This window comes from Mollisia scopiformis, assembly GCF_001500285.1.
Source record: "Mollisia scopiformis unplaced genomic scaffold LY89scaffold_2, whole genome shotgun sequence".
Lineage (NCBI taxonomy): Eukaryota > Fungi > Ascomycota > Leotiomycetes > Helotiales > Mollisiaceae > Mollisia > Mollisia scopiformis.
Genome location: NW_017263582.1, coordinates 1,378,599 through 1,394,275, shown reverse-complemented (window position 1 = coordinate 1,394,275; position 15,677 = coordinate 1,378,599). Strand labels below are relative to the sequence as shown.

Sequence of the window (15,677 nt, the reverse complement as noted above, 5' to 3'; positions counted from 1 at the left end):
CTCTCCATGAATTAATGATCATGAAAGATTGTCTTCTTCTTCGGTGCGGAAAGATTAGTATCCTGCAAGGAAGTCTTTACGTTTTCTATTTGATTTAAGCTTTCACTCATGTTTGCCAACTTTTGAAATGTCAGTGTTATTCTAGCTACGTCGAGTTGGAGGCTCCGTGCATGTATTGCCGTCTCCAAAGCGCAATTTATCGTTTATTTGTTATGTCACTGTGGAGCATCATTTGGAGGGAGACCAGTGGTCATCTAGAGAAGAATTGCCTTGGCATAAATAATAATCACATACAAGTAGGACAAAGCTAGAAGTGTGCTGATTTTATTGCGCCGGCCTCTAAGCCAACACTTTCAACTCCTATTTTTGCATTGCATCCCACTCCTCTTGCCACGCGTCCAAATTCGTCTTCGTGTCAATAAATCGTTGTGTTTGTTGCCCAAGAGCAGCTCGCTCGATATTCTGGTTGTTCTGCAGATATTTGTCTAAATTCGAAATTGCGCCAGGGATGCGTGCGAGGTTCGGCTTGTTCAGTGGTGCAGGCTGTTCTTTGGATGCACGTTTTTCGGAACGACTTTTAATTATCAGTTACTTGCTCTTGGTCGAGTGGCGATGAGGCGCTTGGCGAGGTTCGAGTCTTCGCCCTACTCTGGATTTGTGTCTATGGACATGTTGCACGACGGGAATAGTCCTTTGTTCACAAAAGAATAAGTCCAATGCCAAAGTGAATAATGAGGACAACTTACGAAGATGGCAGATCTATAAACTTCCAAAGTTATGAGGAGTGGTCCGTCTGCTGTTCGTTTCTCACCACCATGAGATCGGGGTCTTTATAGATGCGTAGCTAGTCAGCAGCTTCAACTACGAACCAGGCCATGGGTAAAACACAATGAGAACATTCATATCAAACACCATTCTGACAATGACAAGTCACAGTGGTATTGGCATTGTTGTTGAGGGCTGACTGGACCGTTCTCCTTGACCGGTATAAGAATGGCGAGAAAGATCAATCCCGCATACTTACGAACTTCGTGTTGCGTGCAGTCACCCGCTTTGTGTTACTGTTCAGACGAATTATAACTGTACATACAGGGATAAGACGGGTATTGTACACGGCCGCTTATGACTTCACACAAGAATCGACATGAAATCGGTCGAACTACTGGATACTATCCTGAGTAATGGTTCGAGATGCTTTGAAGTTTAAGACGCTACCGCAGCCCTCCAACATCGATTGGCCATACGGAGTGATAAGCATTCCACAAAGGCACCTTTCCAATCGAGGTGCTGAAGGGATGTTGTTATCGGCAATTCGAGGAATATGTGAAGAATGAACCAAGCCTATAGTATCAATGTTTGTCCATCGCAACGCAATGTGTTTCTGTAGCTTTCGGAACTATTCGAAAGATTGTCGCTTGCAATCCATATTTCAGAAGGCCATCTCCAATACCGAGGTGATAGTTTCACCGCCCATGCTGGAAGTGGCCTGCATTCTTCAGCCCGAAACCGCTAGTCGCGGGGCATTGCAGCTTCAACTATAGGTCCAGAAACCATGCAACTTCAGCCACATCCAGTCATATTTTGACGGAGGATTCACGAATATAATGAGGCTGAGCCTAGTCTTTCCTCTGAATGAAACCTGTCACATCTAGCAAGCGAGCGACTCTTCAGAAACTTCTACCTTCCCGCATGCTTTGCACAGAAATGACAAAGTTCCCTGCTGATCCCGAAGTTCTTGTACCAGTACAACTGTGGCGGTGTGCGACAACATGGAGATAGAGTTGCCGCCATGATGCATCTCACCTTACCCGTTTCCACAATGTCAGGTTTGTACTCCCACTTCTGAGCTTTGATTGGACAATGCGTACGTCTTTGCATTGAGTTTGCTAGACAATTCAAGAAGATTAGGCTGAAATCTCTCGCACTCCTGCTCTTAATGCTGGAGGGACGATGTTCCTCGTGTGTACTATCCGTTCTTCCCATTGCGCAGAAAGTCGTTGAGATGAACCGTCATCGCTTCTGCTCGCTTAAGCCCCTGAGCCCAAGACTTCATGAAGATCCAAATATCAACTCTGGTCCAGGGGAGGGAAGCTCAGACGTAAGCGTTACAAGATCCGAGAAGACCGAGGCTATACTAATTGTCAGCCCGATTACTTCTGTGCCAAAGAATATGGTGTGTTCTACCGCTGTCATACCTCGGGATCAAATATCGAGCTGTCACTTCTCACTTGCTGACCCAGGTGCAACCAGTCCAGCGGTACTCGCGCTGGTATCTAATGAGTAAATTATGACATAAAGATGCGAGAAACAATATATTAGGAAATCAGCATTCCCTTCCCATCCACGACGTTCCACACAAGACCCGAGGCGGTCGCTTCCGCTGGCCCGACGCTGTGTTCAGTAACGCATGGGTCCCGCCCTGGTACAGCACGATCAATACTACCCTATCTCACGGTTTCGAGTCGATCGAAAACGTCCTCCCCGGGATCGACTAGGTAAGCGCGTTGCCCAACACTCAGGCTTTTGACGCTCAGCTGGCTTGCTTGCGGCCTTACACCAACCTCCCACCACGTTAGTCAAGCATAGACAGCCTCCTTATGTTACAGATGGCACGACTCAACATGCAGACCCCTACTTTGAGGATCTTCAACCACATTCGGGAAGTCTGACGATACACAATCGTAGACTTATGTTCTGTCATACACGATTCACATCGAGTCAAAGAGATGCCGATTCATGATCTCACTTTCTGATACTTTGTCGCACAAGAACAGGCTATCGTACGCTCATCCGTCAACTGAGCATCACAATGTCCCCGCTCAACAACTGTCGACTGCACCCGCTGTGCCGCTGTCACCGCATGTCAACAGAACCGCAGACCAGCAATTCGCCACGTTATGTTGTACAGATCGTGTGTTCCTCTACTACGGATTCCCGCAGCAACGTTCCACGCCTGTCCGATTGCCACGAACTTATGCACTTTTATTCTCGTTAAACACCAAAACTTCTTCCATCTCCATTCTCCTTCCCCAATACCTCCCTAATAATCTCCTCGATATGATAATACGGCAAACTCAAATGTGTCTCCCCCTCCACAATCCTCAATCTACACTCCTTCAGGTTAACAAGTCAGCATTAAAAACCTTAGGGATAAAACTAATTGGAAGCTTTTAAGATTCCGTAAACGAGACGACATTCCACCCCCTGTTGAAGCTTTCGTACAAAAGAGCGGCAATTTCATATGTAGACTTACCATCTTCTCCGCAGCCCGCTCCGCCATCCCCACCGGCACATTAACATCACCTCTACCCACCGAATTATCAGCCCATCTTCCCCCAAAATTCAAAAACAACAAAACTCACCTCCCATGCCAAAGCACCACCTTCTTTCCCACCACCTCCTCAACCCCAAACCCCCACTCCCCAAACAACCCCGCCTCATACGCCGGCCCCAGACTGCCCCCTCGAAACGCCTCTCTCATCGAACCAACCATACACCTCCGAAACGCCTCATCATCCAAACACTGCCTATCCCTCACACTCCGCTTCTCCATCACGCTCATGAACTTCGCCTCGAATTCCTCTGGGGTTTCGGTGGTGGGGAATTCCCACTCGAGAAGTCGCTGGAGGAGGAAGGTGGGCAGGTAGGTCATGGCGTAGAGGACGGCTTTGATGCGGAGGAGCATGCCGGTGGTACCGAGGGATAAGGGGTAGATGCCGGAGATGATGGTTGTGCTGAGGAGGCGGGATGCGGGAAGGGTTTTGGTGCAGGCTAGGGCGTAGGGGGAGCCGCCTGAGCCAGCGATGACGTGGAAGGTGGGGATTGAGAGGTGGCTTACGAGGGAGAGGACGTCGGTGGGCCAGTCTGGGATTTTGCGGTTGGGTTGGAAGGTTGAGAGGCCGGTCCCCGGACGGTCAGGCGCGATGAGGGTGAACTGGTGGTTGACTGCGAGTGTCATTTAGGTGCGTGGATACGGGGAGTGGGAAGGTACTTGAAATGTTGGTCAAGTACTCGGCTTCCAAGCGCGAAGTGGGAAAGCCATGGAAGTAGAGGATTACGGGAATTGCGGGGGAGACTTCAGGAAGTTAGTATGTGCTCTTATATGAGAACTGAGAACCGAGTCTTCAGAAGAGGGATGAAATTTAATTCGAGCCCAGATGTGGTATTTGTAAAAAGAAGCGAGGGGAGCGAATTAGAGAAAGGGGCTAGTTACGAGGAGAACCGTAGATGGCGTAGCCGAGTGTGCGGCCATCTGGGAGGATGAGGGTTTGTGAGTCGGAAGGTTGGGATGAGGCTTCAGGTTGTGGTTGTGGTTGTGGAGTCGGAAGGTTGGGATGAGGCTTCAGGTTGTGGTTGTGGTTGTGGTTGTGCGGAAGACATTGTTCGAGTGTGGAGCTTGGGGGAAGTTGTGGAAAGTCAGTTCAAAGGAAGTAAAGTGAAGTTACTGATCCTCTCGCTTCGTTGAAACAGGGGGCTACCCGTGAGATGCACTTAGAGATCTCAACATGGGATAAGGATTGCTAATTTTTTTTTTCTCTACTATATATATATATCCTACTCTGATAACATCTTCTTTTCGCTTTCCAAAGCTACATTCCCAAATGATAGGCACAAGTGAAGGATCATGTGATGAGTCACGTGGACTGAGACTGGCCGGATGAAGATTGTCCAGATCGTTCTTTCCTTCTCTCTATTGTACTACTCTCCAATAAAACACATTCCCTTACAGAACAACTGTGGTCTCTTTGATCCATCAATGAGAATTCTTCATCCGCATTGAAGTGTGGATCTGAAGTCAGCCTTACGAAAACCTTCCCCCGCTACTGCAAACTGAAGCGAGCATTGATTTCTCACCGACTGCGCCAGCTGAACACTCACAGCCAGTCACACGCAACCTCCCGTCGAGTCCTGCAGCCTTCACACACCGAGTCCTTCCAAAGTCCTGGACTTCGCGATGCCGATCACAGACCTCCAATTCTGAGAGGTGCGATTGCTCTCATCTCGAGTTTGCCTCTTGAGACAGAGATGGCACGCGGTTTGATACAGAAATAGATCATGTTGGGCTTTGGAATGCGGTATCTAATTATAGAGGATTGGGATTACACAGTAATGGGTTCTGTGTATATTATGCCATGCCCATCTCCTTCTTGGAGAGAAATAGGATTCATCCCTCGCATTGATGGACCGGCAGAGAGGAAGAACCTCACGACCTCAGCAGGCATCAGCTGAAATGTCTTCTCCATGACTACCGTCCTAGGATCGTGTCTATCACAGAGGCAGCTTTCATTCTCACATTCTCGATTCCGACTGCTTCGGAGTCCTGGTGACGCACAAGCTGGTGAAGACAGAGACTGTCCTCTCTGTTCGGATGATGCTTCAGTCACTATGCATCTGAGTCCTCAGTGCAGTCATGGCCCCTAGGCTAAGTGTCAGCAATCAAGTTCCGACGGCAACGACGGAGTGCAGTAAGTCAGAGTGTGGACAGATTCGCTGGCATGGAAATCTGCCCCAGCAGTCTGCCTTGCAAGCTCTGCTGGGGTTGTCGGTGAGGCGAGTGCACCACCAAGGCATCCATCAGGACTGGCCAGCGAAGAAACACTTCACAGCAACTTCAACAACATCGGCGCAGGATCATAGGCCAGGCTACGATTCGCACGTTGGTACTCGATCCGTTAAGGTTAGGTGAGGTGAGGTGAGGTGAGCACAGCTCGGAATCCGAAGTCCCATCCATTCGACTTGGCTGGATTCGGTGAGCCTTACGCTGCCCCCCCACCATTCGCCATTCACGTGCGAGGCTGCACCTCAACATCTGAAGTCCTTCGAGAGTCCTACAACTCAGTGTTTCCTGACGGGCGCGAGGACTTATACATAGTCGTGGCAACATGGGAAGTTTCTCTCGCCATCATACGGTTGAATTCCAGTGTTCATTGCAAGGCATCAGACATTGACCCACGCAAACAATTCCTCCATCGTGAAGGACTTCACCATGTTCAAGCGGAGTCGCACCCAGCGCTCGTACGTCAACGGGGACGACGAGATCAGCGTAGTCAAAGTTCAACAACCTGAATTTACTCGACCGGCTCGAGCGGATACAATCTCATCGGCCAGGTCGTCTTGTTCAGATGTTGATCCGTCGGATTATGAGGTTCATGAATCTTGCGTGTAAGACATGTCGAAATCGTCGTTCAAACAATAATTAATTTTCGATTAGTATTCGCAACTTTCCAAAGCATAAGTCATCACATTTGCGCTTCCTAGCATGGGTAGCATACACTCGCAAATACACCGATGAATCGATCACCGACGACGAACGAAGGACATGTCCTCTACTTTGGTGCAGGTCACAATTCAAGGACCAAGAGACCATGCTGCAGCATGTCTACAACTGCCCGTACCTATCCAAAGGACTCTACTGGTGCTTCCATTGCCAGAAACCCGAGCGAGTAGGTAATTTCAAATGTAGACGATGTCAAGGAGCTCCATCAAGGACCGATCGTATTTCTTCCGTCGCCAAGAAGATATTCTCAAAGCTTGGAGCAAAACCTCATCGATCGGACCATTCTGACATCTTCAAGCACGGAAAAGACCTCTCTAAATTCTCTGAACATACAGAGTTCAGAGAGTCCTCTCTCCACATAAGCCAATCGAACTTCGATGGACCGTGGGATCCTCGACAGGCGCAAGAACTACCAAGCGACTCAGTTGTTCGGGAGATGCCAGGAGACCTATCTGCTGCATCTTATGAGCTTGCTGATACGTACATCTCAGAGATGGTGGGTACTGAGTGTCCGATTGAATTAGGCGTCGGGTCTGAGAACTGGGCCGACAACTTGTATATTGATGAGTGGGAATCATCTGCACCAAAGGTCCAAGACGACTCTCCCAAGCCACGATTATCGGTCGATACATCTTGCTCTCCTGTCAGCTTACTGTCTACACATGCCAAGCTGGCTCACAACTCGACTTGGGATGACACACCTCTATCGGCTACCATTATATCACCAATGAGTGCTACAGGCGCATACGACTATAGTGCATTGGAGATATCTCCCACTGAGAGTGATACGAGTGGGAATACATTCTCCACTCTAGACTCTGGGTACTCGAGTGCCACGTCATACACGGCTCCATCTGCCTGGGACTTCTCAATGACTGGTCTTGAGAGTTTTGGAAGCATGAAAGACAGGAAGGGAAAGAAGCGTGAGATTGGACAGATTTCAGGAGACTGGGCCAATGGTGCCGCTTTGTCAGGACCACCGATTTTCCCATCAATTCCCAGCATCTCGATGAGTCAAGATGTGACTGTAAGCCGATCCAACAGCTCCAGCACAACACATTCGGCAAGTCGATGCCCCATCTCAGAAAGACCCAAGCCAGTCTCGCCACACTGGCGAAATGCTTCCGACTTGGTGCAATCTTTCTCTGAAGTCCTGGATGCTCATATCGAGCATACGAAGGCTGCCTTAAAGGAGTTGCCTAGCACTTCGATCACCCAAGAACTCTTGGCAATGTCAAGAACATCCATGGTTTCTCTTGGATTGGATGTGCTACAAGGCATCCTCGAAGGCCGAAATCCTACGGCAATCATTCAAGTCTTCGCATTCATGCACATTGCTTTCGCACTAGCAATTGCCGTGGACCAAGATGAGGCCAAGGTCGAAACCCAAGCTTGGTTCCAGGACTCTTTGACTTGGGTTCAGGAATTGCCATCAGAAAGGCAGCAGCAGGTTTATCTGCAAATTGCTCGAGCTGTATGGCAGCCACTCGATGCTTCAAGCATGAGTAGTCTATCGGCTCGAGACACAGCGCAAGAAAAGCAGAGACTATTATTTGAAAGCTGCAAGCACTTTCTGGATGGCAAGTCGAGACACTCTGTAAGCATAAATCAAAGCTAACATTGAATAGTGTTCGAAAGTTTGGGAAGCTGTGACGACTCAGAACCCTCGAGCGATTTCGACTTTGAGCAAGCGAGCTTTGAAACGAAAGCCAAGACTCAGGTCATCGATGAGTTGATTCAGATAGTTGGGATCGAAGCATTCATTGAAGATGTGGTGACTGTCGAAAGACGACTTACCCAGGGACAAATCACGAGTGTTCGAGGTTTGGAGCTGGACTTGATATTTGCTGGCAAGGTAAGTTCAACATACATGATGTTGCCTCGGAGAATGCTAACCAAATAGCTTGCTTCACAATCAGATGCAACCTACAGCAGGTTCGTGGCCCACGTGACGAGTCTCTGCGACGTCCTCTACGCGGAAGGATCACTGCATCCTCGAACGGCATACCATATCCGAGATATAGCAGAGATTAAACGGCTGCTACCGGAGGAAAACTACAATGATGATTACGGAGCTCAAACCCATGATCTCCAAGAGCAAGATCTCTGCGACGAAGATCTACTTCTTTCCCTCGACTGGGAACGAGGTCAAGGAGCTCTCGACGTCTCAACCACGGCTCTAACAAGAGATTTGGATGAAATCTTAAGCCAAGCTTCAACTAGTCATCATCATGGCAGTTTCAACGTCCCTCCTCGACCGGCATCACTCCCTGCCATGAACCAACAACATTTATCTCCCTTCGCAATACCGACCTCGCACCATCGCTCCTCCTCTTCGGCATCACGGACGAATTGTCCACCACCAACACCGCACCCAACACCCTTCTCTACCACAACATCGCCCTTCGCTCCACCCCCAACACCAAACCCCGCACCTTCGCCCTCGGCTCTCCGCTGCCACTGCGGCTACATCCCCACAGGCGAAGAAAAATGGAAAGCCTCCAACCTGCGGCGTCACAAACGGACGCAACACCCAAGCGAAGAGAAGCGAAAAGTGTATAAGTGTAAGGTGAAGGGTTGTAAGAGTACGTTTACGCGGAGCGATAATCTGAGGAGTCATGCGAGGGAGAAACATGGTGTTGATTGTGGGCGGAGGAGGGCTGGTGAGGAGGAGGATGTTGGAGGTGGTGAGGGGGATGGTGGGAGGGGGAAGAGGAGGGGGTAAGACGAAAGCTGGACTTTGTGTCTTTGTATTATTTTGGGATGGAGGGCGGACTTGCATTGCTGGAGTTTTCGGTCGGGAATTGTGATGGAAAGGAAGGAAAGAAACGATTGATACCCGTGATGTCTCGATGAGATACATATCTTACCTAAATACGTAGTTATAATTAAATATCAAAAATTCAAAATTCAAACAAAAGAAATTCAATACATAACATAACATCATCCTCTCTATCTTCAACAACCCGTGCACGTCTTGTGAACTCAGGCACCCGTGAAGAAAGTAGGACTTCGGGAGCGGGATCTAAAAATCCTGACGATCTTAACTTCATTTCTGATCTAAGAGTAAAAGTAACCTCGAAAAGTGTTGATCAGGTTCAGCAATCACAGTACCGGACGGAGTTAGTCTACAAAGCTAGGAAAAGTTCGTTGTTTAGCACTACATGGGTGCAGGCTCGTGGCTGCTGGATGGGATTCCAGCCTTAAAATATGTATAGGCTGATACTGGAAGGTTTGAGGCAAGTGTGGAAAGGGACAAAATGGGCGACTTTGCCGCAACATCACATCCTATTAGAAAAAAAATCACAATTCGAGCTCAGAACTCCAAGGACATGAAATATGCGTAACATTGAGCATCATCTATCTTCACAGCACCACACCACACCGCCAACCAGCCACACAAAACCAAACCCGCAAAAAATATCGACAGACTATCAAAGGGTATCCCTAATCCTAACAAACTCCCTATATCGTCCCAACGTCCACCGTCGACACCACTTCCCCCAAACCATCATCGGCACCGTCAACATGACAAACACAAAATCCAGCACCGCGATCGCGATAAACGTGTTTCTCGTCCCGCTCGCGGCCAACCAATCGCTCGCCGTAAACGTGAAGATCATCGCCAGGGAATTATTAATAACGCTCACGCCCACCATACCCTCGAGCACCATCTCCGGGTACGCGTCCATGAGGTAGGCCATGGAAAGATCGCCGGCGCAGCCCCAGCCGAAGCCGATGAGGCCCAGGCCGACGTAGCAGGGCGGCCAGGACCAGCCGTAGGCGGTGCCGATGCCGAAGAGGAGCATGCCGGCGGGCGAGATGATGGCGCAGGGGTACATCATCCAGAGGCGGTCTTCTGCTTCGCGGATGCCGTTGCGGCGTTCGGCCATCCAGTAGACGAAGCGGTCGGAGAGGTAGCCGCCCCAGAAACAACCGATTATGGCGCCGATTAGGGTGGGGATGTTCATTAGGCCGACGCCTACGTCGCCGTAGTACCATGGGGCGTCTGAAAGGAATTAGTACAGTGACTTGTTGAAAGATCTGGGGGCTAAGAGAATCTGGGGAGTTCCACATGCAAGATGCCACCGTCTTGGAGTACATGACAGACAGCCGGGCTCGGAAAGAAAACATAGTAATATAGTGTGGAATTCAACTTACCATACCAATTGTCCTCTTCGAGAGTAAGATAGAACGTCAACCAAGCATCTTGAGCTCCCCACTGTATCCCTGAATAGATCACGGCCGGAAAAGTGAACACACGGCATGTATGAAGGAGACGGGCCATATATTGCTTGAAACCCGTCCCTACGACATTTGGAGCGAGAGTGATGAGTTGGATGCGCTGCCAATACGTTTTTTTCTTCTCGTTTTGAGCCTCTGGGTTCGGGTCCGAAGAGGAGTGGTTAAGTTTGTTGGATACCTTCTTCTCGTTATCCGAGGCATTGTCTCCTTTCGTTTCTTGTACACCATCAATGAGTGGTCCATCGTAGGCTGAACGGTCGAATAATGTTTCCTCGAGAGTGAAGTATAGTACGGCAATGGTGATACACGAGATGATGACGGACATCCATCCAATCCATCGCCAGGATAGCCTATCTGCGATGTATCCAGCGACTAGTGGTCCGAGGAAGGTTCCAATACTGGTCGATAAGACGTAGATTCCGATCACTGATCCTCTCTGATGTTGGAAGAAGATTTCGGACAATGACAACTGGACGTTGGCTTCAGCACAAGCTTCAGATGCCCCCACGAAAAGTTGGTTCCAGATGGAATCTTCCGTCGTTGTGACACGAGCCATCCAGATCGCCCCAATGACTCCCAAAGTCAAACAAACAAGGTATGTGATTCTCCTTCCATACAGCCACGCCGCGGGCGAAATCAACAGAGTAAAGTATCCGATCCCAATGAACAGCACTCCAGCTCCGGTATTCATCGCATTGTAGGTAATCCCATAATCAGCATTCATGCCATCCTGAGCCGACCCCGCATCGTTCGAAGTCGCAGCCGTCAAGCCCGTGATGAAGCAGAGCAAGAATGCATGCCAGTATTTTCGCGGTAAAGACCAATTGAGCGGATCGTTGGGGGAGGTCGTCGGTTGCGGGTAGAGGACGATATCGCCTTGTCGTTGCAGGTGGGAAGATGCAGCTTGTGCTTCTTCCTCGATAAGACGAGAGGTTCCTGGCAACCACTCTTCATCCTCCATTCTCTGTTCCGTAGAACTCATCTTTGCTCGAGAATCACAATTGTGTTTTCTGTGCAAGTCTGCGAAAAGGAGTGGAAGGGGATTTTGCGCAGAATTTTTGGTGCGACTTCAGGAAGGTAGGGCCGGCTGCACCTGCCCGAGTACTTGCAGAGAGCAATCGCTGGAAGCTGGAACAGAATCTCACCGCAACATGGCTGCTGTAAATACTGTTCAGAGACCTTGAAGAAAGATTGTAAAGTTATATGTTAAGCAACCGTATTCCTGGAGCGCGGTAGGAAGATAAGAGACACATGCGTCGACATACCGTACAGTATTAGGAAGTGATCCTAGACTGGTAAATTCTGATAAGGCCCACAGATTCGGGGACATCATATTTTTACAGTGGAGAACTGCCATCATTGGGCAGCTGTGGAGTGGCAATTGAGCTTCTGGGGATTCCTTCAGGGCTATCCTATCATGATGCCGGAGTCCCGAGGCATCCTTGAAGGGTAGGAAGCCCTTGAGGAAGCCCTAAAACGACGGACTGTACAGGGAGATGGACGCGTAAAGGGACGGGAAGAAGGACTAATGAGGTATGTACACGCTGTAACCTTAGCAGGCGGGGGACGTTTGAGGTTGCAGTTGCATCACTGATGGAGGGTTGGGTTGGGTTGGCAAAGCTTGAAAGGTGCAGAAGAGAAGAATGCAAGCGATCGGTCGGCGACTGAAGTGAAGGAAGATCTGATCTCTAGCGTCGGCAAACCCCGATTATTATTACTGTACTGTTCCAACATTTGCTTGCCCCTTTCTGCCCCACCAAATGTCCCTCCATCTCATGAACATTCACAACCTTCACTCACTATTCAATTAATTGTCCTCTCCAGAATATCCCTCCACTTGTCGGACATCGATAGCAGACATACAGCACATCAATCTGCTTACGCCCGTGCTACGTCATGAAACCCTCGATGTATGCAGCTCTTCACAAGCTGACTGCTTCTGCTGCGGGCGCTGCTCAGGTGACGGCTTTCAAGATACACTTGTTCGCAGTTGTCCTCTCACCTTCCTACTTGGAGCGCACCGGTTCCGGGTCCGTGCAGTGATTCTGCAACACTAGACCGCCCGCGAGGAGGCTCAATCATCCCACGCGTGCACTTTCTCGAAGAGGACTGGCCAGCGATAAGAGACGAGGGAGAGATACTCGTCCAGATGGTCCAGAGAGCTGTGACCAAGAACACACCAAACCAAGTTCCCACCAACCACACCGTCATCTGTCATCGATATGTTTTCCCCGCAGCCGGCGAGACGCATCTCGACGTCGACTGGGAAGACCCTGCTTTTGCTCTATCGACAACTCGTCCGCAGATTGGATGCGGATGTCTTCGCAAGAAGAGTTCGCTCCACTCCGTTCCTGACACGCAGCCCATGGTTCAAGGCCATTTCGGTGCCGGCCAAGGCCGCTAATGGGTATTTGATCGTTGAACCTCAACCTCATCTCTTCCTTTCCTCTCTTCTCTTCTTCTTCTTCTTTTTTCACCAACACATCAAGTTTTGGATTCACCTGCTGCCAGAATACAATCAATTGCTACTACACTCTCCCATCAAGTCTTCCACGTCATAGACAAAGTCGAGATCATCCTCTCGCACCTTCCTCAGACCCCCCAAATTTCATACCCCTCCATCTAGATTTCAACCCTTTCACACGTACGCAGATGTTGAGTCAGTATGTCAACTCTATTCATATCAGCTCCTGGCGCTTTAAATCAAAACGAAATAAACCGTCATCAAAATCAAAACGGAATTATTTCGGACACTCAGTTGTCCAACGCCCATGCTGCCATGATCTCCGCACTGAACGGCTCACTTGAAAAGACCAACTCCCCCACCCAGCGCAAGAAGCCGCCGCACGTCGTCGTCGTCGGCGCGGGCATCTCGGGCCTGCGAGCGGCTTCGGTCCTGCAGAGGCACGGCATCGCCGTGACCATCCTCGAAGGACGCGCAGACCGGATTGGCGGGCGCATCTGCACCAGCCGCAAGGATGGGAAGGCCGCGAGAGACATTGGTAAATTTACCTAGACTAGACAATATCTTCAATTGTGGGTGGTTGGGCACATGCCATGTGCTTGACCACACAATGTGGGTTGTTTACCCTCTCCTAGGCAAGATTATGCTCACATTTGATATCTAGGCGCTGCATGGATGCACGAGACTTCGCAGAATAAGTTGGTGCAATTGATTCCTAAGCTTGGTATCGAGTACTACTATGACGATGGCACACCGTTGTATTATACTTGTGACGGTCGAGCCGGATCTCAGTTCAAAGCGAAGAAGGTTGCTGACGAGTTTGCCGACTATGTTGAGGTTGGTCCTATTTTTATAAGTTTGATGTCTGCCATGATGATGATTCGAAGCTGGAAGTTGGTTCAGGGGCAAACTCACAAGCACGAATGAACATTCTTTGCAGCTTCCGGCTTCATTTGTGTCTTCTGCATTGCCCGACAATACAGTGCTAATCTGGCTATAGTGGTTTTACGACGAGAATCCGGATGCACCAGACCGTACTGTGAAAGACTTCGTCGACGAGTTCGTGGAAAAGCATCCACTGATCTCCGCCTCGGAACGCAAATGGGCTCCTCAAGCGACCCGCGAAGTCGAGCTTTGGATTGGTACTTCCATTGAGGAAGCTTCAGCTAAGCATCTCAGCTATTTCATGACCGAGCGCAATCTTTACATGAAAGGAGGCTACGACAAGATCGTGGAATGGACTGCTAAACCTCTTCTCAAAGATCCCAACATGATCCGAAAGGGCGAAGTCGTTACCGATATCCAATGGGGTCATTATGACAACTCGACCGTCGTCACCACTCAATCCGGTCACCAATATAGTGGAGATGCCGTCATCGTGACTGTTCCTCTTGGATGCCTTCGTCGAGACATGATCTCCTTCTCGCCATCCCTACCGACGTCAATTCAATCTGGCATATCTGCATTCTCCTATGGCGCGCTCGGCAAGGTCTTCATCGAGTTCTCTGAGGTATTCTGGCCTAAGGACAACGATCAGTTCATCTACTACCCGACTCCAATTCCTGCAGGAACGCCCATCGATGAGTCGAGCATCTTGTCCTATGCTACCGTCACTAGCAATCTCTGGATCATGTCCGGCAGCAAAGAACTCTGTATTCAGATCGCCGAGCCCCTGACGCAACGCATCGAAGCAATGGCACAAACACCCACCGGCAAGGAAGAGGTGTACGCATTCTTCGAGCCACTCTTCAAGCTGATGCGAACGGAACCCTACAAGGACCTTCCATCGTACAGCTCTCTCGAAACCACCTCATGGACATCCGACCCACTTGCTGGCTTTGGCTCATACTCCGTCGAGAAGAAAGGCGACGAGCCTGGCCTCCTCGTGCAAGCTCTGGACGAACATCGGAATCTCAGACTCCAGTTCGCCGGCGAGCACTGCATCGAGACCGGTAATGGATGTGTTCATGGTGCATTTGAGACCGGCGAGATTGCTGCTAGGAATCTGCTTGGTGTCTTTGGCATGACTTGGGATGGACTGGACACTACGCTTCGTTCAGCTTCTCCTTGATCTGTCATCTGAGTCTGTCTTGCTACACGGGGTAAGTGATTGAGAGGAAGGAAGAGAACCAATTTGGAATTTGGAGTGAGTCTCGTTATTGATTGTTTGATGTCCGCGCGTTTTCTGGTCTTTTACTGGGTCTTTCGTCCTGGTCTTACACTCGTTTGGTCTTCCGATGTGCCGTTCTACACGCTCCTTAGGATTTTTTCTCTGGGATCGTCGATTTAGAAGCATGCCCCTAATTCTAAACATATACACACGAGCTCTGATGTTTTGTCTTGTGCTTGTGACTGTGTGATCGGACCTTAACTATCTTGAGAATATATTCATTAACAACTCGCCCAAGTACAGCTCTACTGATAAATGGTACAAATGATATTGATCACTCCATTCATCCTTACCTAAGTACGGAAGACCTTGCAAACCCAATAATCACCACTCACGTGACTCTCATCGCTCCGTTCGCAAGTTGATGCGATTCTCAAGATCCATCTCATTCCAGCATCGTGAAGATATACTTTGAAACCCATTTGACCAAATTCCAACCGATGATCTCCTCGTTGTTGGGGCCAAAAAGAACAATGAATCAGGGAACATCCATCCGATATCGAAACCTCAAAAGGGGGTCT

General features: G+C 49.4%; 4 protein-coding genes across 4 annotated transcripts; 2 read left to right on the top strand and 2 right to left on the bottom strand.

Annotated features, from left to right (window-relative positions):
* Nucleotides 1-2,991: 2,991 nt before the first annotated feature.
* LY89DRAFT_663872 (alpha/beta-hydrolase) lies at nt 2,992-3,958 on the bottom strand (the record flags this gene model as incomplete). The annotated part of the gene is made up of 3 exons (XM_018212733.1): nt 2,992-3,114; nt 3,254-3,305; nt 3,363-3,958. The coding sequence occupies 3 exons, from the start codon at nt 3,956-3,958 to the stop codon at nt 2,992-2,994; spliced, it is 771 nt and encodes a 256-aa protein (XP_018077795.1).
* Nucleotides 3,959-5,818: 1,860 nt separating this feature from the next.
* LY89DRAFT_182616 (uncharacterized protein) lies at nt 5,819-9,212 on the top strand. Its single transcript, XM_018205622.1, has 5 exons — nt 5,819-6,162; nt 6,212-7,857; nt 7,906-8,132; nt 8,181-8,940; nt 9,011-9,212. Exons 1-5 carry the CDS (start codon nt 5,987-5,989, stop codon nt 9,085-9,087), a joined length of 2,886 nt encoding a protein of 961 aa, XP_018077794.1. The 5' UTR covers nt 5,819-5,986; the 3' UTR covers nt 9,088-9,212.
* A 455-nt stretch (nt 9,213-9,667) lies between these two features.
* On the bottom strand, nt 9,668-11,720 carry LY89DRAFT_182589 (MFS general substrate transporter). Its single transcript, XM_018205621.1, has 2 exons — nt 10,439-11,720; nt 9,668-10,286 (listed from the first exon to the last, which is right to left on the bottom strand). The coding sequence occupies exons 1-2, from the start codon at nt 11,502-11,504 to the stop codon at nt 9,712-9,714; spliced, it is 1,641 nt and encodes a 546-aa protein (XP_018077793.1). The 5' UTR covers nt 11,505-11,720; the 3' UTR covers nt 9,668-9,711.
* Nucleotides 11,721-13,650: 1,930 nt separating this feature from the next.
* LY89DRAFT_680191 (uncharacterized protein) lies at nt 13,651-15,380 on the top strand. Its single transcript, XM_018214028.1, has 2 exons — nt 13,651-13,823; nt 13,987-15,380. Exons 1-2 carry the CDS (start codon nt 13,662-13,664, stop codon nt 15,055-15,057), a joined length of 1,233 nt encoding a protein of 410 aa, XP_018077792.1. The 5' UTR covers nt 13,651-13,661; the 3' UTR covers nt 15,058-15,380.
* Nucleotides 15,381-15,677: the final 297 nt, after the last annotated feature.